Source organism: Cimex lectularius, unplaced genomic scaffold (assembly GCF_000648675.2).
Source record: "Cimex lectularius strain Harlan isolate CLEC.00 unplaced genomic scaffold, Clec_2.1 scaffold98, whole genome shotgun sequence".
In the NCBI taxonomy this organism is placed as follows: Eukaryota; Metazoa; Arthropoda; class Insecta; order Hemiptera; family Cimicidae; genus Cimex; species Cimex lectularius.
This window is the reverse complement of record NW_019392897.1, coordinates 1,143,431-1,166,836: the sequence shown is the minus strand read 5'-3', so window position 1 is coordinate 1,166,836 and position 23,406 is coordinate 1,143,431. Positions and strand designations below refer to the sequence as shown.

General features: G+C 37.3%; 1 protein-coding gene across 3 annotated transcripts in view; it reads right to left on the bottom strand.

Annotated features, from left to right (window-relative positions):
- LOC106664232 overlaps positions 1 to 23,116 on the bottom strand; it is a 98,846-nt gene extending 75,730 nt beyond the window's left edge. For 2 of the 3 annotated variants that reach the window (XM_014389738.2, XM_014389740.2), the window contains exon 1: positions 20,163 to 23,116. In XM_014389738.2, the coding sequence (XP_014245224.1) occupies positions 20,163 to 22,927 (2,765 nt within the window). In that variant the 5' untranslated portion in view covers positions 22,928 to 23,116. The remainder of the gene's footprint in view (positions 1 to 20,162) is intronic. The other variant, XM_014389741.2, reaches the window with a different exon arrangement.
- Between the last annotated feature and the right edge of the window lie 290 nt (positions 23,117 to 23,406).

The window sequence follows — 23,406 nt, the reverse complement described above, 5'->3', positions numbered from 1 at the left end:
AAAATTAAATCCTTTGTTTATAAATACAGGGTGTTACAAACTTTACCGGTATATTTTACATTCAAAATTGAACCAAAAAGTCCTAATTAATTATGGTCCGAATCTCAACAGTTTCGGAGTTATTCCACATTTTCTGATTTTTTAAGTTTTCACGACCTTAGTTCAAATAAACAATGATAACTCCAAAAGTAAAAAGTTTTGGTCAAATCAAAATACCACTGAAAACTACGTTAAATTTCCAATAAGATGTGATAAATACCAAACTTGTAAACGTTCGTGAAATAAGTGTTTTAATAGCGAGAACTTTGAAAAAAAATTTTTTTTTCCAAGTTGAAAAATTTACTATGGTGATTCTAACACATACTATTTTCAAACCTAGAGCAGCAAATTTCAGCAAACGTACTCCAATTAATATCCTTTTTACTGCTGCAATTACTTTTATAATTACTTTTTCGAATTGATGAAGAAATCGACGAAGGAAAGGAAAAAGGTTGAAGGATTGGTAAGGTGGAAGATTAATAATAATAAAAAATTAAAAACCTAAGGAAATTTTGAATGAATTTATTAAACGTTTTTTAATTTTGATTCGAAATGCTCTCCACCCTCCTAATGTATTTTCGACGCGCTACCGTCGCATTAAACCTGCAAAACCCTTACATAAGGTGTACAGCGGCTGCAAGTAATGTATTCTTAGAAAAAGAAGCCATATTGTTAACACGATATCACATAGATAATAACTAAGGGCGTTTTGAATCTTAAAACGTTTTTATTCCGGAGAATAATAATGCAATCTTTTAATCAAAGTTGGTAAATAAGTAAACAGTTGCACTATTTCGGTTTCGAACCCAAATTAACAAAAGTTTAATAAATTCTTTCAAAATTTCGTTAAGTTTTTTGTTTAATTTTCCACCTTACCAATCCGTCAGCCATGGTTTTTTCCTTTCTTCCATCAATTTCTTCATCTTCGAAAAAGTAATTGAAAAAGAAATTACCCCACTAAAAAAGATATTAAATGGAGTACGTTTCAACTTTAAAAAAATTCAAAGTTCTAGCTACTAAAACGCTTATTTCGCGAACCTTTACAACTTTAGTATTGATCACATCTTATTGGTAATTTAACGTTAAGTTTTCATTGGTATCAATATATTTGTCCAAACCTTTTTAGTTTTGGAGTTATCATTGTTTATTTGAAGCAAGGTCGTGAAATCTTAAAAAATCAGAAAACGTGGGATAACTCCGAAAATGTTGAGATTCGGACCATAGTTAATTAGGACTTTTTGGTTCCATTTTGAATGTAGATTCTACTGGTAATGTTTGTAACTCCCTGTTGTTGTAACTACACTTGTTGAGTAACCGAACACCCTGTATTACTCCCCAGAACATCCAGTATAGAAATATATGTGTGTGGTGGTTAGTGACGGTTAGTCGATGATTATTCAGAGAAATCGTGAGATGCGGTCTGGTGTGACGTATGTTGTAGAAAAACATTTTCTTTTTCGCGCCAATGTTTCGATCTTTATAGAGATCATCTTCAGGGTTCAAAGTGTTTGTTTTCTGTATAATTTTGTCATTATTAGTGCAGCATTCTCAACACGACAGACAAGATTTATGCTGCTTATTTTGCGATTGTCGTAGCTTGTTTTGTGAGTATGTGACTGCCTACTTTAAGTATTAAATTGCTTAACTTCATTACAACTCACCCGTTTTCGTTTTCTCTTAATTCCATTGTTTCCTTGCGATATTTTAAGTTATTTATAATAAGTTGTAAACACCCACGCTGCCCGGTGACTAGATTCACTTAAACGTTTTCTTCGTGAGATACCGATATAATAGAATCGGCCATTTTGAAAAGGGGCCATCTCCACATTTCAAATTTTACAGAAGAAACAAAAAAAGGATCATAAAGTTTAAATTTTGTAGAATTGTTATCAATCTTTTTTTCTATTAGCAAAGGGTCCTGTAGGATATAAACACGCTGTTTTGGTCAATTTTAACCCCCTTTGCGGGGCGTCGGTGACCGCAACGGTTTGGCGTTGACACGGCGCGCATCACTGTAAGGTAAAGGATGCAGGGCCGCTGGATTCGAACCCGACGTACACCTACAAATGGACTTTTTTTCAAAAACATCGGCACTCTGAGGGCTTAAATGAGCTCTGCTGTTGCGAACCCTCATTTAATTTTAAAAAAAGTTATGGTGAACAGGAAAATTAATTTTCCACGAGGGAGATGTCCTTTTTCAAAATGAACTTGGGTTTTCAAAAGCACAACGTAAGCATTCTTTTAAAATTCACGAATATATTTTTAGCTCTCACACAAGTATTTTTTTTATTTCTTGTTTTTGTTATAAGTAAAAGTATCACGTTGCTTTAATAATAATTATATGCAAGTTCGATCGAACCATCCATGGTTTGACGTCGTTGTCCAGTCCATAGAATCAGCGGGATTATTTACACTCCGGCTCTATAGTACATGACCATTCGCCTCTCTTTGACCGGCTCTTTTTACATCAGGGATTAAGGTTGGCGGGCATTCCCACCTCAGATAGTGGTGAGATCGGTTCAATTTGCCATCGCCTGTTACATCTAACCTTCGATACGTCTTAATTCCCCAGCTCAAGCTTGTATACACAACTTCGCAAACACCCCCTACGCCGGCTTCATAAACTGAAGACTTCTTGCTCTAAAAGTTTTCAACCACGTTGTTAATTATCCCTCGGCTAATCACGCTTTATCCAATTTGGTCCATATCCTGATTAATTCTGGAATGTGAGAACTCAACTACACACGACAACGTCACCTCCTCGACCGCGACACCAGGCCAAAGCAGTAGTGGTAGCGCTAACCCCACGTGTACTACAATTCTTTTTCCTTTTACCATATACAACATAATAATAAATGCACTACGTATTAAAAAAACCTTAGAGACACACCGTACCACTTACAATACTTCGGTGTATGGTTTACCATTCAACCTAGTTTTCCAAGGCTAATTCTGGCAGCTTTTGACAATAGTTTTTCATGAGGACCCGTTAAAGATAGTGTGAGATGACTGGTAGAACAAAGGGAGTAATCAACCGGGAAATAAGTAAAAGGACGTTGTTATTAATTAGATTATTAGTCACGTGCAGTGCGACGAGGGGTGTGGGACAATCCGTGGTCGGTCCCCTCGCCCTTTCATCCACCCTTCATTATGGTGGAAGCACCACTTCATCATACGTTACCGACAGCGATGCACCTGCGTGGGGAGAATGCAAAACAACCTGTAGCTCCGAGAACCCAACCATAACCAATGTTTTTTTTTTAAATTATCAAAATGACGAGATAGACGGATCCAGCTCAATCTGCGCGTACACGGTCAATTCGGAAACCAGTTTCAACCGTGCACCGCAGGGTAGCAACAAATACTAAATAAAACTATTTACAAAAGATAATTTATTAAATACAAAATTATGAAAACATGAGCAGTGCTACGACATACCTAAAAGAACAGAGATAAGTAGACCAAGTTGATTTCAAAATAAGAAGACTTGCATTTTACCTAGTTTTGTTTTACTTTAAACAACGATTTCACAAGATCTTGGCTAAACCAAACTTCAAGGATGTATGTTCTATGATATTACATAGGGAAAATAAATCAAGGGACTTGTTTAGGAAAAGAAGAAACTCTCGGCAACCATGTCTATCTGAGAATGATTAATTCGTCCTACTTTTTATCGAGAAACGAGCTAACGATTCAAAACCTTGCAGTAACTTGTTAAAGGACTTTCACCATATTTAACCGATCAATCCGTTTGTATTTTGCTACAAGGATACGTCGCTTAACGACTTTTCTTCTTCTTTACATATATATTGCCTGAAAATTTGCCATAAGTTTATTTTAAATTCTGCTTTTACTGAGGAACCATAAGTGGTCAAATTTAGTCAAAATGGGCCATTCTATTTAATACAAAAGAGAAAAATATATTTCAACTGTTAGATGATATACAAGGGGTGTTTACCATCACTTTAATCATGCCTGAATCAAGTCCGCTTTTTCTCGCTCTGAATAGGTCGAAATGAAACGAGTCTGATCAAAGCTAACGGCAAAAAGGTTACGGCAGAGGATCAAGTATGTAGTACTATGTGTGATAATAGTTCAAATATGTAGTAGGACGAAATTTTACGGTAGTAAGTTAATTTTCAGTTTTTATACCATACGCAAGCAAAGGATAACCTTCAAAAGGATGAAATTTCTATTGTTTGAGTGAAAACGCCATAAATAACAAACATGGAAACTAGGAATGAATAGTAGGATGAATAAATAAACCTAAAGCGTTTGTACACTTTGTGACATTCTGCTTGGTTTGTTTCTTCCATCCCTTTGGACATTCGCCCGACCGCTCCAGTCCAACAGTAGGGAGATTTTACATAACGTTAGCGTGAACCGTAACGGTAAATTGTTTGAAGCGTATGCGCACATTTAACGGATGCTATCTGAAACAGCGTCCTAATTTATTTGTCTTAAAATAGCGTACTTGTTATCTGGTGAGGGTAAAGTCAACAAAGTTGTTTTTTCTTGGAGATGTCCAATTTAAAAAAAAAAATTATACATAGTGTCGTGTTAGTCGACTCACAAACTTTGCCAGTGAATTTCACACCTATATAGAGACAAATTTTTTTTTTTCCTTATGATCTATGCATATTAACCATGGTGACGAATTCTTATATGTGTGTTCATATTTGGTGGGGGGGGGGGGTTGTATCGTGAAAAAATGGCCTGAGGCGACGGTGGGAATCGGACCCACGACAGCGGCGTCTATGAGCCGAGAGTCTCTCACGCTAACCACTCGGCTACCGCGGTCCCCGACAAAAATATTCGTATGATCCGTGGTCCTTATCTTAACCCTTACGCAGATATTCAATATTTTACGGGTTTTTTCCAACTATCTAACATTTCCGTTATAAATCTACACGTAGCTCCTGAACCATTCATTTTTGGGAAAATCCAAAAAACATTAAAAGAGCATCTCACGATATCTGAATAACTATCGATTGACGGCCACTAATCTCTACTCATTGAAAAGAGCATTAAATTTCATTTAAGAAGATGCCCTTCTTGAACTTTCAATTCAATTTTTAGTTAAAAAAAACAAACACTAAATATTTCAAAAATAGTTTAATTTAAAATTTGTAAACAACCTCCTAAATAAAATTTGAAAGCCAAGATTCTAAGAGACATGTATAGAATGTGGTTATGATGAGTTTGTTATGGTTAACTACATGTGATTGTAACATGCGACGTTAGACTCAAATTTGAGATTTAATTTACATATTGATTCTTTGGTTTCCAGTCTGAGAAAGCTAATAAATTTAGAATTTTACTTAACTTTATAAAAATTGAACTTTTAAGGGCAATATATTTTTCTCTTGCACAATCTATAATAGCCTATGGTATTGTTTCCTGAGGCGGTACTAATAAATGTTACACTAAGACTCTGGATGTAACTATGAACTCACTTCTTCAAATTATTTTAAGTAAACCGTATAGATATAATACGAAAAAATTATACAGTGAATATAAAGTAATGAATCGATACCAAATCTTTCTTGCATGTTTATGTGTATATATAAAAATAATCTTGTAACTAGTTACACAGTGAAAATAACACAAGACACAATTTATTGTCTAACTCAATTTTTACAATGTAAAGACTATGCAATATTATAATTTTTCATTAAATATGGCATTTCGTTTTTTTTCTTTTTTGAAAGAGAGTATCATTTTTCAAAATTTCAAAAAGTACAAAGAAGGAAAAATAGAAGGCAAAAATTTATAAATTCAAAAATTTTAAATAGTGAAGATATTTTAAAGCTAAGATTTTTTTTCATACTAGACTTTTTTCTGTATTATGTTTGTTTATTTTTCATTAAGATTTTGTAAAGATGTATTCTGTTTATTCCTCTGAGAATATCCTAGAACTACTGCTGCCTAGTTCAAGGTTTGCTTTTTGACAACAGGCAGGGATGTACCAAAATATTATTTTTTTTAATGTAAATTTATATGTAATGAACATTCTTGCAGATAAAGATATATTATTAATAACTAACTGCTCTGTAATATTATGGTTTTTCCTAAAATTGTCAAGGGCTTTTTTTATTTCTTACGATTTTATGAAACTTGTCGTCCTCGATTACATTTATACTGAACCGAATCGCCCAGTAATTAATTTGTACGTTAGAGTTAACACAACTAACCAAGTCCTCAGCATTTCCCAAACTATCATCGGCAATCCTTAGAAAATCCATAACATCCGTGAACGGTGCTTTCCTTTTTCAAGCTTGCAAGATGCGACTATATCGTGGACTACTAAATCTTCACAGAAAACTTGGCGTTGGAGCTTATGCAATAAGTCTTCAAAAAGCCTCAACTTAATTTGAAAGACATTTAAACAAAATGGTGACCTTGAAATAGCGGAAACGTTATGCAAAATTTCTCCATTGTTAATGTTCTGTTTCCTAGGTGTTTCTTGCCTCAAAGCTAAAATAATATTTGAGAAGTACCAGCGAAGGGAGTTTTCCTTCGCCGTCTAGTCAAAGTTCTTGTCAAATTTGGAATATTTCAAAGCACATAAACGATGAAAAAAATTTCAACACGAAAAAACTACTAATTCACTGTTGTATTTTGTATTTATACCCACACTACTTTACTATGACGTGCGTGACGTTTTTAAAGAATCAAAGGTGCTAAGATCGTCTCTTAAAAAGCGAAACGTGACGGAATGAGCCGATTGTTCCCAGCGGACAAACGGAAAACGGTTTGGCCGATGCCGAAATTGAAATGCCCGTCCAGACACGAACCATCATGGGACGTTTCGCTTATAATTTACATTAATGCATCCGAGGCATTGTTGTCTCCATACAGACCGTGACATCGTGAATACAGTGGAGTTGCTTGGTGAGTAAATAAGGAGGGACACCCCCTTGTTATTCTGCCTCTAGTCGGGAATCAGCTATGTTTGGGCTTAACAGCGGCATTCATCGTATTAAGATAATAAACATGAGAACACACTAATCTAGCTATTCAAAATAAATTAATAAATTTGTTTCAAGAACCAATCTAACAGGCAATAATAATTGAAAAAAAGAAAAATTCTTCAAATAATTATGTTTTTAATAATTAATGTTAATTAACTTAATTTCGATAGTGTTTAAGTCAAGGAAACAATTAAAGGAAGGACATTACAGTGTGAAAACGTTCGTTTTTATCTATATTTGAACGTCCGTATCTGAGATATGGCTAGACCTAGACGATTTCTTATAAAACACAATGAAATGATCTTCCTTGTCATTTGGAAAAAAATCAATAAATACGAGTCTAGAGTCATTTAATACACTTAACACAATTATTTAACAACCATAAAAAAATCTTAACGAATCAGGGATTATTATATCGGGTTATAAAAGAAATTCGTAGGGGTTGTTTTAATGAAAATTTACGTCGTAAAAAAAATTATACGTAATCATACATAATGCTTGAGAATTCCAAGGCTTAAAATAGCTGGAAGAAACATTAACAATCTCAGATATGGAAATGATATTACTTAGATTCCTGAAAGCGAGGTGCCTTATGACGAAGGTGAAAGAAAAAAGTGCAAAAGCTGGATTGGTTAAACCTAAAAACTGATAGCTGGCAAATAGAGATAGAAAAGTGGAGGCAGTGACAGACTTTGTATGTCTAGGCGGATAGATTACTACGCTGACTGAAGCCAGGAAATCAGAACGTCTCCTTCTTGGGAGGAGAGCAATGGCAAATCTTGAGAAACTAATTAAGAGCAGAAATGTCACACTGACAACAAAGGTCCGCATGGATAAAGTAATGGTATTCCCAGTAGAAAATTACGGACCGTGAGGAAGGAAGATAGATGCTTTTGATCTGTGGTGTTGGAGGAAATTTCTGGGAGTGCCTTGCATTGCAAGATCGAGTCCATACCCCGGAAAATAAATCCAGACTGCTAACTTGAGGGAATAATATTAAATGTAAAGATTATTTGGAGATCGTGAGATGCGGTCCCACATCTTCAAATAATATTAACTAACGGTCACTATACACCACACATTAAGTAAAACTGAAGTACTTTGGCTACATAATGGGAATGGAGCCGATGCTAGGGAAACCGGAAGGCAAAAGGAAGGGCCGATGATGATGAGAGATGGATTCATGAGATTCTGGAGGTGATGGACTCAACCAGGGGGGGGACGGGATTTGATGGCCTACAGGAAGCTCTGCAGTGGGCTGTTGCATAAAGTCACGAAGAGTCGGAACGAATAAACAACAAACAAATTTTATTAACAGAATATGAACCATTTTTTAAAAATTCGTTAATATATTTCTATCTTCAGATTATTTTTAACCTTTACTCTATTTAATGTCATATTTATGACGCATTCAGGTGTGCTTTTTGTTTTTATGGGTAGAGTTGGTGGTCTTAAATTGGATAAATCTCTCGTGGCTAAAAGCCTGGCAACAACTGGAACATTTTAACCCAAAGAGCTTTTTCAGAGTACTTTTCTGTTATAAATAAAGTGCAAAGGATACGACATTTTATATAACATTTGTTTGTCTACCATCACATGGTAAAAATATGTAACATTAAATTAAAAACTGAATATTTCTTTTACAAATTTAATTTTTATAACTTATTCCAAGGAATTTTTTATGAGTAATATAAATAACAAAAATAGTTTACGTATACATTTATCAATGTTTAAGAGCAAATTAGTATAAATTAGCGATTTGGATGTATATGATATGGATGTATACATCTGTTTTTGGCTAAAAGCTTCAGTCGTTAGGATTAGTAGTAAAGGGTCACTTTGACCAAAATATCTTTTTTCAAAGCGGATTACACTCCCGGCATAAATAACCTATACCTTTGTATATAAAGAATAAATCGTTATTATCTCGTGTGAAATGCTGTTATAAAAGGATATTTTGTTCATCCTGGCCTACTATGTTCAACGTTTGATTTGTGTCGGTGCTCCCTTTCTTATAACCTGATGGACCACTGCAGATGGCCAATCACCAATAACAACGATGATGGACCGGATGGACCGTTAGAAAAGGTTTGAGAATCGGATCATGGTTCATACGCACTTGCAAAAAATGACTGTAAAATGACAAAGAATAAAGATAGTTTATATAACATCCCTGCCAATGAGATCCCCGGTTTGAGGGTTGTATTTCTCGATAATTTCTTGGAGACTGTAGTGAGATCTACCACCATTACTGTGTAAGAATTTCGATTCTAATTTCTAGGGAAAGTAGGTATAAATAACATATTATACCAATAAGTAAAGATACACCAATAACTAAAATGCAAAGATTAAAAATCTCTGTGTACGCTATTATACATTAACCACTGTCTCGTGTTAAAAACATTTTCAATAAAAATTTTGTTTAATAAGTTTTTCAAAAAATTTCAAATAATTTATAAACTGCTCAAAAATGAATAGGGATAATGCCAATTTTGTAATACCTACATTTCCTAGCGATTTAATTTCATTCTTATTATAAATTGCATTACAATTTGTTAGAAATTATTATGTTTTTACTGAAGGAAATTGAATTAAGGGATTTTGAAAAATAGTAAAACAAAAGGTTTCCATTAACGGACACAATAATTTTTTTAAAACAATTAATACGTGTGTAATGTCCTCTGTGCACTTGTTAGGCATACTGTTTATAAGATTGTCACTAATTTCGTACGGAATTTTACTCCATAGATGTTGGAATGCTGACTCAGTTGTTGCTGGTCATTCTTTGCAACGTATCCCACATGTGCTCAATGGGATTGAGGTCCCTATGGGAGGGAGGGGAAGATGGGAAGTTCCCAGATTTTCTAAACATTGATGAACAACTGTGCATTGTCATCCAGAAATAGAAAATCCCTGCCAAAGAATTCCCCGGTTTGAGGGAGTATTCCTCGACAATTTTTTGGACAGAAAGGACTGCGGTTGTCTTCAGGATGTCTTTAACAATATGGAGACCAGTCCTCCAGTGAAAATCCTAGCCCAGGCCATAACATCGCCTCCTCCAAACTGCACTGAAGGGAGCAAAACTGGGGCACTGTACTGTTCTTGGTAGACTCTTCGCCCTCTGCTATCACTATACACGCAGAAAGAAATGCGACTCATCAGTAAACATAACAGAATTTCAATTGGTGTTCTCTTCTAGGAGCTCGCACGATCATTTTCTTCTATGTTGTTGGTGGCGGGCTGTTGTTTTAGGTCGCTTCAAAAGGACTACGATGTGAGGCCAACTTCCTAGTGTTGATAAAGGCCAAGACATCTTGTTTGGATCATTTAGGATCTGGCAGGCACTATGGAAAGGGTTCCATCTTGCAGCCATGACAATATTTCTGTCCACCCTTAGAGTCATAATGCGCTGATATTCATTACTAGGCCTCTTACAGGCACTTCCAGTCTTTCGAAATCGGGCTGAAGCCCGGGAGAACATGCTCTGAGAAAAGCCAACTGCCTCTGCGACATCCACTTGCCGGTAACCTCGACGACTCATTCTCACAATAATATTGCCAATTTCTGGTTCAAGAAGATGCCTTTCCATAGTAAGAGAATACAACTGGATGAGAAATAGATGAGAAACGGTGTTTGTTTACGATCTTAATCTTCATAAAATCGTAATCTTCATCATTAATATTCTTAAGTAATCCGTTATTAAAAATGAAGATTTACATTTGTTTGTTTTTGGTTTGTATTTTCTATTTTGTTTTACCCAACTAACGAGAATAAATCGGCTAATTTAATTAAAATTAATAGAATAAGAATAAATTTCAAATGTCCCTATTCATTTTGGAGCAGTATATTTTTCGTTTATATAAAGAGCAGTTTATACGTCAACGTCCATCTTCATACAGTTGAATCATGAAATCACCTGTGCCTAATTTCTGTACACTTTTTGTTTTTTTGATTATGGTTGACGATTTTGAATTTTGAATTGAATTGAAGTTTCGACTAAACTCCTCAAATGGTGGCAACCGTGGCATTTTGACTCCAATACGCTTTTTCAGGGAGATGTATATACCCTTTCTGACACGTGCGAGTTGGCAAATGTGTTCGGAAACGAAAAGGTCACGAGAAATGAATCGCCGGGAGCGGAAAGCGCACGCCCTTGTGATTATGATTTGTTTACGTGGACGTTGGTTCCATCGAACTTGAACTTGCTCGACTCTCGGCGGAGGGTCGTTCGTCTATCCCGGTAACCTCAAGTCGAGCTTTCGCCCGAAGAATAGTAGGTGTAAGCCCGGAGTACGTCGTGAGTGGGCTCATGTTTTCAGGACTGGGAGTAAGCCGAATCAATACCAGGGGAGGCCTCTCTCCCGGCTGCAAGACGCGGCATCCACTTTCTTCCCAAACTTTGTTTACATTCCCAGTCAGCCGACGACGAACTGGCCAAGGCGAAAAATCCAATTTCGGAAAAGTCGGATTTAAATCTGACGTGGAAAAGGGCGGATTCGCCTTAGGGCTCGCTCAATAGACCTTACGATCTCGACCCCCCTTTCAATTAAAATAAACGCGCTATTTAAACGGAATTAAATGTTTTATCTACTGCAACCGCAACCAAGGAAATTCCTTACTCTTCGAAATAAATAATCCGACATGAAAAAGTCCACACTTCACTTACATTATAGACTTCAAAGACTACAGGCTTTGACTGCAGATATATTTACAAACAAAAAATCAACCTTTTTGTTGAATCGTTATTTTCAAATTGGATAAACTTAACTAAAACGTCCGTTTATTAATTATTTATTTTTAGAAACACTATATTTGGAACTACCGACCAAAGGATTTGTACTACAGTACCTATCCTCGCTGTTTTGCATTTAGTCATTTTACTATTTTAAATGGTCTGTCAGAGTATAAGCAGGTTGAAGCATCCACAAAATACCATCCTCTGAAGTTGGTACAATCGAACTGACTCGAAAAAGATAAATGGTGGGGCGGACCAGGATCATCAGGAAATGACCAATCTGCAGAAACACAACCCCACACACTTCGAAACTTCTCAATTTTTATTTATTTTTTATTCTACCCTCAGGGTGCCGGTGTTTTTGAAAAAACCCATTTGTAAGTAGGTCGAGTTCGAATGCAGGGCCGCTGGATTCGAACCCGGGACCTTTACCTTACAGTGATGAGCGCGGTATCAACGCCTAAACCGTTGCGGCCACCGACGCCCATTTTTAATATTGTTATACTTATATTGAATAATCTTTACCACGTTCATTGAGACATTTTTCTTTATTTGTTATTTTTAGAGGCACGCTAAACTTAGAAAGACCGAATCGGGAACAGATTTATCGTAATAAGGTCGTTTCCTTCTTCATCACATTAGATCATCTTATTTTGCTTATCCTCGCGATGTTTTGGTCGGTTTGGCATTTTGCCATCTTAAGTGGTTAGTCGGGGATATAAGTAGGGTGTGGCATTGGCAAAGTCACCACAGGTCTGGCCGACCAAAAAACAGCGAGGATAGACAAACCAGAATGGTATAAGTCCAAAATACAGGTTAATGTAACTTTTAGAAGAATCCATTCATTTGAAAACTCTCTAGACAAGGTGAATTGACCCTGAGCCTATTTTATTCTACTCATTTTTAGAGGCACGCTAGTATGTTCAGTCATTCAGATCATACTAGTCTGCCTATCCTCACTATGTTTTGATCTATTATCTGAAGTTGGTAATCAGGGTTATAAGCAGCGTAAGACGCGGGTACAAAACCAACCCAGATCTGACTGGCTAAATCGGGGAGAATAGGCAGACCAGGATCAATAGAAAATGATCTATCTTCAGATTCATCCACATACCTTAAAAAATAAACCTCCTATTTTGTTTAATATTGTTATACTTAAATTGAATAACTTTTAAACTTAACGTTCTTTGAGGTTTTTTATTTTTCATTTTTAGAGACATCCTAAAATTAGAAAGACCCAACCCACAACATATTTTTGTAACATGGTCGTTTCCGTTCATCTTGTTAGTCCGCTTATCCTCGCGCTATTTTGGTCGGTTAGGCATTTTGCCATCTGAAGTGGTTAGTCAGGGTTATAAGTAGGGTGAAGCACTGTCACAAAGTCGCAGGTCGGGCAGACCAAAACATAGCGAGGATAGACAAACCAGAATGACTGTATACGACCAAACTACAGGTTAATGTAACTTTTAGAATAATCTCACAGTACAGTCGTTGTCAGTATCAACTTGAAGTTCTTTAATAATGTTGTACACTCACTTTGAGCCGTCTACTTAGTTTTAAACGTATGCTGTAGTATAGTCGTTCCGTTCATTATCATTCTGCCTATCCTCTATGTTTTTAATCTGTCATCTGGCGTTCTTACCAGTGAGGATAAGAGTTATATAAATTCAATAACCTTTAAACTAAACGTTCTATTTTTTCTTCTTATTTTTAGCGGCATAATAAATTTAGAAAGACCCAAATGACAACACATTGTAGCATCGTTTCCGATCATCCTAGTCTGCCTATCCTCACTCTATTTTGATGTGTTATCAGAAGGTGTTCATCTGGATTATAGGCAGGGTGAGGCACGGGCACAAAACCACCACAGGTCTGGCAGGGGAAAAAAGCTAAAATTGGCAAACTTGAATGATTGTATACGACGAAACTACAGGTACATCTGAATTTTGGGTGAAATCCCACAATTTTTAGACACAGTACATACACAATTTATATAATAATATACACAATTTGAATACTACTTAGCAAACTTTCACCGATCTTGTATCTAATGTGTGGTGATTATTAGTGACCATTAATCGATAATTATTCCGAAATCGTGAGATGCACCAGACCGCATCTCACGATTTCGGAATAATTCTTGCATCTAATTAGTATTTTTGCATTTTTACAGGCATAATGAAATTGGAAAGATCCAACCAGCAACCGATTTTTTGTTGTTTCACCGTTTCCAATCATTCTGGTTGCTCTATTCTCGTTATTTTGGCCTGTCAGACATTTCGACAGTTCATCATCGCAGTGCTGGGTTAGAATGAGGGTTAGGGTGAGGCACGGGCGCAAAGTCAACACAAGTCTGATAGATGGAAATAGCAACCAAACTACAAGCTCATTTTACTTTTGTGAGAAATATAATTTTTAGACATATTAGTAATCGTTTCCTAAGTTTAACCTTACGTCTAATTATTATTTTTTATTATGGGAGACATACTAAAATCACTAATACCTAGCAGCAAATTATTTGTAAGTTTTCCGATCACTCTGGCCAGCCTAGCTTTGCAGTTTTGGTATGCCAGGCTTTTCGACAGCTTAGCATCATGGTTGTGTCACGGTAATAAGCAGGAAGAAATACCGTCGCAAACCACCTCGAAGGATAGCGAAAAGACTGAAACGTGTCTGACATGCCTAAAAAGTACGATAAGCAAACCAGGATTATAACCCCGCAGATCTCAATCAAGATCACGATAAAAATCAAGCAAATGAAGTGAGGCGTTTTCCGTTGGTAATTTAATTATGAATAAACTATTGTAAACGTTTTATGAATTTTTAATAGATTTTAAATACGTTTATTTTACGTTGAGATCTATACCCATACTTTTTAATTATTTTTTGTATTGATATTTACATCTGTCAAAATGTTGTAAAGAGAAAATTGTCATGAAAACTTGTGAGAAGAAATCATCCAGTGGCGAGCCTCCTTTAGAAATAAATAAATAATGACTACATTTTCGATTTTCTTCGTCACTACGTAGGCCATCACGTTTGGCGTTTCATTCAGAGGATTATCTGGAACGGTAGTGGAACTGAGCTGATGGACCAAGGCATTTGGATGTATGTAAAGGGATTACGGAATTTTTTGTAATGGAGCTAAGGGAATAGGATGAGGTTTCATACATAGTAATGAGTTTAATCATTTTTCTTAAGACTTTTGATTGGAATCTTCGGACGCGTTGGGAGTTGGAATGCTTGGTTGACCCCCAGAATTCGATACCTTAAGTCCACAGGTTAGAGAACGATGGTGTATATTAATATTTTGTAATTATGTGAAACTTTGGATCGTCTGTCGAGTATTTGGTGATAACAGTTTTGTAAGGTCTGCTTAATAATTACAGTTTGGTCTTTGCGATGTTTTAGTGCCACAGGTTGCTTATAACCAAGACGGACCACTGAAAAAGGACAAATGCCAAAGCAATGAAAATAGGTGCAACAATATTAAACGACCAGACCAAACGAAGTACAAGAAAGGATTTTGTTATTTATCCTTGTTTGCCATCTTCAGTAATTGGTTTGTGCCACTGTTTCCTGACAGGCCACTGAAGATGGTAAAATACTAAATCAATGAGGATAAGCACGGCCGTTTCACCCTGCTTATCAATCTGACGGACCGGAAGATGACTTAAAAGTCACATGGATAGACATCATCGCAAACTACCCAACTAAGTACAATAACAATATTTTTCATCCAGGTCTTCCATCTTCAGCAGTGGGTTTGTATTGGTGCCTCATCCTGCTTGAAACCCTAACGGGGACGGGCAACTTACTACCAAAGCATCAAAGATAGGTACAATAAATATAATCTATAAAAGGATTTACATTGTTAAAATGAACAAAAACAAACTATAAACAAAGGGAAACCAACAAAAAAATCCATTGTTTTTGTTTGGGCTAAAAATTCATCGTTTAATTGTAAAACAACGCGTACACATGTAGCAAAGGGAGCTTTTTATAGTAAAATCCCAGTGACTTCTTTTGTTCAGGACAGGGCTTAAATAAAATTGAAGCCGACGTTTTAATACAGAACGACAAAAATATTTACATCAAGGGATGTTGATCAATAAAAAAAAAGAAAAAAAATTAAAAACGAACAAAAAAACGTACAATGACTACAAAAATGTCACGATTTGAAGATATAAAACAACGCGGCTTAATGCGCAGAATTTTTTTCACCCTTTCACTCATACCCTCATTTTTTCCCCACGTGAGAGATACAGTTATTAAAACCTTTGAAATTTACAATATCTCGAAAATATAAATTTCCCTTTTTAAGGTACTACCGCAGAACAAACACAATAACTCGATCGCTCAGAATAAATTTTGGCCAGCCTTTAATTAGAATATGGCGAAGATTTACCACTTGTTATTACGCTTATCACACCTTTGTATATATATATATATATATATATATATATATATATATATATATATATATATAGAGAGAGAGAGAGAGAGAGAGAGAGAAATATATTTTATAATTTCTTTAGCCAGTTAAATTACTAAACGACCTCAGATTACAAGGTTTAGCCGAATCCTGACAGGATCTAATAAATAATTGTGTACAATAGATTTGCATTTTTTCATTAAAAGGAATGATAAAAAATAACTAGTAAAAATGAATGTTCAGTACATATACACAACGTTCTTTCAGTAAATTGAAAATATCGGGATAAAGCAGGTACATCCAATAAAATTTTTTGTATTTTCTAGCAACATATTATTATAAAAAAGAAAACAATGGAATTCCAATATAGTTGAATATATTCATTTATATCTAGTTTATGCTGTTTTAAATGTGAATTTTAAATATATTTTAATGAATCTCTACTATCCCTATGATCTTTGTTGTTTAGTTTTTATTGAAGTCGAAAATCAAATAACGATAGCTCTATTTCTTGTGATATTGTTTTGTTTATCTATCTGTTTGGTGGCTGTTTTGGCCTGACTGATGCTTTTCGCCATCTTCAGTATTTATCGGTGTTTCATCCTATTGATATTCCTGTTATATGAAGCCTAAGTAAGCTTATAGAGTCCGGCTGGGTACCGATTCAGAAATTAAAGTGTGGGTTGTCACATCCATTGGGTTTTGTGAGTGTCGGTTTTTCAACCTACTTATACCTTGATGACTATGTCTGATGTAGAGGCTTACTGGATTAAGTGACAGAGAAATTGGTCTACTCATAGACTAGGTGGGTTATCACTGGTCTGGTGAGTATGCATCGGTACCTCGGCCTATGTATAACCCCGATATGTGTCAGGCATAGAGACCTGCCCACGCAGCGGCCGTGCAATTAAACTAAGATTATATCGGTAGCTTAACCTGCTTATAACACTGATGCATGTCATGCAGAGACCTGCTGGATTGGATGACAGAAAAATTACCGACTCTTAGCCATTAAATGGTGGGTCGTCACTAGGTTTAGCGAGTTTGAATCGGTTCCTCTACCTACCTTGATAATTATGTCTGGCGTGGAGACCGACTGGATTGTGTGACACAGAAATTGGTCTACTTATATTCTAAATGGTCGGTTGTCACTGGGTCTGCTGAGTTTGAGTCGTAATAAAATTCCTTGATGAACTAGGACTTACCGGTGTGCTTTAAGCACTCTTAAAGGGCGCTGTATAATTCACACTATCACTAGTACATCTATCTATGTGTCGGTGTCTCAACCTGCTTATTTCCCTGATAAATGTCAGTTATGGAGAACTGATATATACAGTGGCATTAGATTGAAATTAAATTCAAATCAAACCGAGTTTTGTCGGTACATCCTACGTCCTGACCAACCATTGAGGATGCTGAAATATCGGACCATTGGACGGGCCAACTACTATGACAGACCAGTATGTTCGAAAATACTGTAAACAATATTTTGACCGAAAATCATAACAAGGTATCATAAACTACCTTCTCTATAAATAGACCCAATAAATGTAACAACATAATAAAGTAGGTTTATTTAAGCGCCGCATTGCTATATCATGAACACACCACTGATAATGCCGAAACGACGGTATTTTGGTATAGACCAACCGACTATAAAGAGAGAGAAAGAGAAAGACACAAAGACCAAAGTAATCCAATACGACCGAGCTTTTTTGCAAAACCGAAACCCAGATTCGCACACAAGATGCGCAACATACAATTACTTTATTATTCTTCATTATGCTAAAATCTAATCTCCAAAATACATTAGTCAAATTGCCTTCGTACAGGCGGTATTATTACGTTGATGTTCGGCCTAATTTTAAGAAAATCACGGTTCTGAGAAGTGCGATATTTTACGTGGGTTACAGGCGTGTGACACGCACCGGGATTCACAGGCCAACATGAACATTGCACGAAATCTCAATGGCAAACAAATCAATTATTTCTGTTGAGTGTGTAGTACTAGATGAATTTAAATAAATTCTGTAATGCAATATTCCAAAGCATCGGTAATGTAAAAATAAATATGCTCGAAAATAAAACAAATATAATATAAGATACAAATACAGGGCGACTATACAGACTGAACTAGAGAGAGAACTATAAAGAGATAGAAAGAGAAAGAGAGAGAGAGAGAGAGAGAGAGAGAGAGAGAGAGAGAGAGAGAGAGAAAGGGAGAGAGAAACATTAGAGAGAATAGGAGGGAGGGAAAAAGGCAAAAACTAAACAGAACTATGGATAGAGGAAATTAAAACATACAAAAATAGTGTGTCATGGATGAAGAAATATACAGTGTGATTGAAAAAGAGATAGAGAAGGAAATGAATGTGATAAACGGAAAAAAGAAGTGAGGGAGAGTGTAAAAGAGAAGAGAAAGAAAAATAAAGTTGAACAGACAAGACAGGATAAGAGGAGAAAATAGGGTGAAAGAAAGAGCGAAGGCGGGAGAGTAGGAGGTACGGACAGGAAGAGAAAGATAAACAGAAGTTCATAAACCTTCTATTGATATAATCAATGATTATAATAGATGATGATGATGGATTATATCTTCTAAAAGAGGTTCAGGCAGGCAGAAATAGCGATAAAGTATCACGGAAAAGATAGAGAGGGAGGAGGGATGAGTTGAAATATAAAAAGAAGAAAAATTCAAAGAAAGCCAGTGTTGGTGAAAAAATGATAAAAGGGGAAAGGATGGCACGGGGATCATATATTCGCATATATATTAAATATCTAAGTGCACATTTTTTTTTCACATCTGATAACAACCGTACATTTCTAACTGAATTTAGACTTCCATGTAAACAAATTATTCTGAACATTAAAATCTTATCAAAGTTTGTATTGTTTCCAAATATAAATAAATATTAATATGTTTTTTTCCTTAAGATTCAATGAGACTATGAATTCTGTAAAGCTTTTAAAAATAAAGCAAGACTCCATAATAAACGGGACTTACAGAAAATACCATCGAAACAGATCCTATTTCAATTTGGTAAAATGATATCTTAGCATAACTATCATAATAATACACGGTTAAGCTATTGAATACTTTCGACAAATTATTTAAAGATGATTCTGGTTACCGTAATAAAATTATTATAAAAAATAAAACAGATAATAAAGGCCAACTTTACGTGATCCTTGTCCTTGGATTCAATATGTATCACAAATGCCACCCCCGCTTGTTTATCAACAAAAACACTTCACTCTATATTTTAAGACTTAAATAATTGGTTATTTTAAAATTTGGTGACACCTTGGTAAATCGGAAAAATAATTTATTTAATTATAAAGGAAAACGTTTTACATAATAATAATTTTAATGTTTTTGAGCAATCACGTAAAACAATTTAGGGCAGTAACAACAACAAAGATATAAATGAAAAGAACATTTCTAACAAGAAAAATGATAAATTTCAACTAATAGTCATTCACTAATTTAACTAGTTTTTTTTTAAGTTGTAAAGAATGACCCTTTTATTAACGTTCTGAATGGATTATTGTTTACATATAAGCCATATTCCCTAGTCATCAATGAATTTTATTGTTTCTTCAAGAACAAGTACAAAAAAATTCCTTCTGCAAAGAATAGCTTCTGTATATTTTTGTAGTATGACCTCCCAGACTTCAACATTCCAAATGACAACAAAGAGCGACAAGAGAAATATTGTTCTTTCACTAGTGGCATCACAATTACTTTTTTGTTCTGTCAAAGCGTAGAAACAACTGCATAAAATAAACAACAATAAAAAAATATTTTCAATGAATTGGTCATCTCTTTTGAATACATTTGGTTTAGCAATATCATATTAGTTTAATCGTTCTCCTATCCAATTTAACGTTTTAAGAATGTAATAACTAATACATAAATGTATGCAATACAAGCGATGTATGACTTTAAAATTTTTAACAATTAGAAATTAAATATGGTTACCTGCTGAAAAGTGGATGCCACAAGTGTGTAGGTTGGTCGTTAAATCTAGATCCTGGCGGAGGAAACGGAGGATCGTCGATTTTGAGAAACTTAGGCCTGAGGTTGGGATCGATTAGGTGATCCCTGACTTTGAGTTTAGGCCTTATCTGGGGATGTTGCAGAGGCAGGGACGGGGTCGGTTGCTGTTGCTGAGCTGTGCTCGTATTAGGCAGCTTGACGTCTTGGTGGAGTTGGTGGGCTACGGACTGGTCGGCGAGAGTCGTAACGATAGCTGGAGGGTCGTGGTGTTGAACCCTACTGGCCTCGCTTGTCTGTGGTATCGTCCAATCGTGTCTGAAATGGTACTGCGACCTGGCGGTCCTCGGCCGCCTCTGTTGATGTTGGTGGTGATGATGTTGCGTTTGATGATGATGGGTATGTTGTGTTGTCGTGTTGGGAACGTCGACTCTAGGTGGGACGAAAGGCGGAATGGGTGGAGCGGTCGGCCTTAACTGTTGAGGGACTCCATAACCCAAGGGCTGAGTCATTTTGTACAAATCGTAGTTCTTCGGTACAGTGGCGGCCTGAGGAAGCTGTGGTGACGTTTTCTGGCCGTAGTGCCAGTGCTGCATAACCGCAGCGTGTTGCTGATTCGTATAATCGTAATTCGGTGGGTGCTGTTGTCTCGTGTGCTGCTGTTGCCACGGGTAGTTATAGCTCATCATGAGCGCAAGTAGCTCCTGCGGATTTGTAGTCCGATTGATATCCAGCTGGCTCAGATAAGGAAGCCAAAGCATTTGATTAAGCACAGCGGGATCCAAGCCGTTTTTCTCCGAGCCCAATTGGGACTGGAGCATCTGGGCCTGCTGGTACAGCTTTCCGTCAGGGTCTTTTCCAACCCCGTACTGAAGAAGGTACTGCAAGTGGGCCAATGAGACGACGAGGAAATCGGCGTCTATGACAGGTACTTTTAACTGATGTGATTGTATTAGCAGCTTGGGAATCTCTTTGGCGGGATTCGCAATTAGCGCCTGTAACCTTTCCCTCGGAACTAATAAAGGATCTGGAACTGAAACGTCTGGGTCATTCAAAATTTCTTTTAGTTGGGCCAGTGGATCGTTTTTGTCATCCGTCGTCTTTAAAAGCTCGAGCAATTTTGAATCGTGCAGTTTGTCATTTTTTATCTTTTTTTGTGGGATCTTGTTGGCGGGAGTTCTCACGGGTTCCTCGAATTTGCAGGGAGGCTGAGGAGGTGGAGGCGTGGGATCGAGTTTAGGAGGAGGCTTGGGGATGCCCAAATTCAGAGGCTCCTCTTGGACGGGTGTCGAGCATTCTTTCACTATGCTCTGAGGCTTTACTACACTGATGGTGGCGTTCTTTTTCGGAGATGATTGATGCGCCGGTTGGGCGACTGGATCTTCTTTGGTTTGTGGAGCTTTCGAATGGTGAATTGTCGTTCCCTCCGGCAGCTTCCACAATATATCAAGTCCTTCCAGCTCGCAAGCATTGAGCGGGGCCCCTTCGTCGCCTTTTAATACTTCCGCGTTCGCATTTTCCTGCATGACCAGATTCATTGGCGAATCTTCAGAGTGCCTCTTTGTTTCCAACTGGTCTGTCTCTGGGATGGTCTTCTCTTCGTCGGCCTTAACCGGCTCGGCTTCCCCCGGTGAAGGTACGAAGGTGTAAATATCGCTCAGATCGTCTTTATGTACTGGTTCGTCGATCTTCAGTCTTTCGGACATAATACCATGGCACATTTCCTCCAGCTCGTCCATAAGGGCCGAGCAGTTACTGACCAAATGGTCCTGAGGGACATCAACAGGTTTTTGGGCATCGGGAGTACTCGTCTGGTTCACAACGTTATTTATGTCGGACTCGTGAAGCTCGTTCAGCAGGAATTCGAACCTCTTATCTACGCTGTCTTCTGTATCTCGACAAAAATTCTCTTCGATGCAAGGAGACCTCACATCAGGCTGAAAATCGTTGTGATTCTCATCGACGTTAGGTTCATTGACGTCTTCTCCACATTTAAACTTGTCTTCTTCAGTTTCGGGTTCTTCCACCTCTTTCTTTGCTATTAACAGTTCTTCTTTTGCTTCTGGCTCTTCATCAGTGCAGAGATCAACAATGGCCACCGGAGTCTGGTCCACGATATAAGGGACTTCTTCAACGTCGCTATCCGAATCGGTGTGTTTACTGATTTCCGGAACTTCAGATTCGACGTTTCCATTCGTGATGGGCGGGCTTTCAGGCCCAGGGTAGGGTTCCGCAGTATCAAGCGTTTCGCAGATTACTCCGTTTTCTTCCTTTCCGACCGCTTGATCGTCTTCTTCGACGACGTCGGTGGGAGACTTGGAACCTTTTTTGACTAGCATGTCCCACGAAGACCACTGTTTGTTAGGCTCCGTCCTGGGTATCGCCCTCCAGCCGCCCGGCGTCTTCGTCAGTTTGATCCTGTTCCATCTGTCGTAATCCTCACAGACAACCGACACGATCGTGTTGTTCGTGTCGTTGTGCGTACGGAGAAAGATCGGGTTGATTTTCGAAGTAGGCTCCTCGTACTCTACGTGGTACTTCTTTTTCTTTTTATGCTTTTTGGAACCGGTCGAACAGCTAGAAGACTCTGTCGAACAAGAGACGGATCTCTTCCTCTTCTCCTTCTTTTTCTTTTTTTTCTTCTTCTTGCACAGTTCGGGGTCTGCGACCCTCGCGAAAACGGGCTCCTCAGACGAATCCATGTCTTTCACCGGCTCATTGGCACCTCGGCTCACACGCATCGCTGTCATCACAAACTTAAGTCACATCACTGACACTAACCAACAGCACATAGAAAACCATTAGAACTCTCTCGAGGGCACAGATCACTCGTGGCAATATCGCGATATCCAAACGGAATTCGAACAACGACGAATCACTCTCGAAAGCAAGTCGCCGACTGATCCTCTCTACTTACTAGCACATCGCTGTCGCCCGGCTTTGCCCGATCCCGGCCGGCGATGTACGATCCGGTTTCCTTGGTGAACCGACGGTGGGGTAAGGACTTTGACCGCCGAAGGGCGTGGCTTTTCTCCCACCAACAACCAACACCAAATACATTAGCAGAATGCATCTCTGCTCTTTCTTCTCTATTCTCTTCTACTATTTTCTTCTTTTCCACTCTCGCTACTGCCCTTGGACTCGAAGAACGGCTCAAGGTTACTCAGACACTAGCTGAATACGTACTCTACTTTCTATTTATTCTAAATATTCTCAATGATTCCTCTAG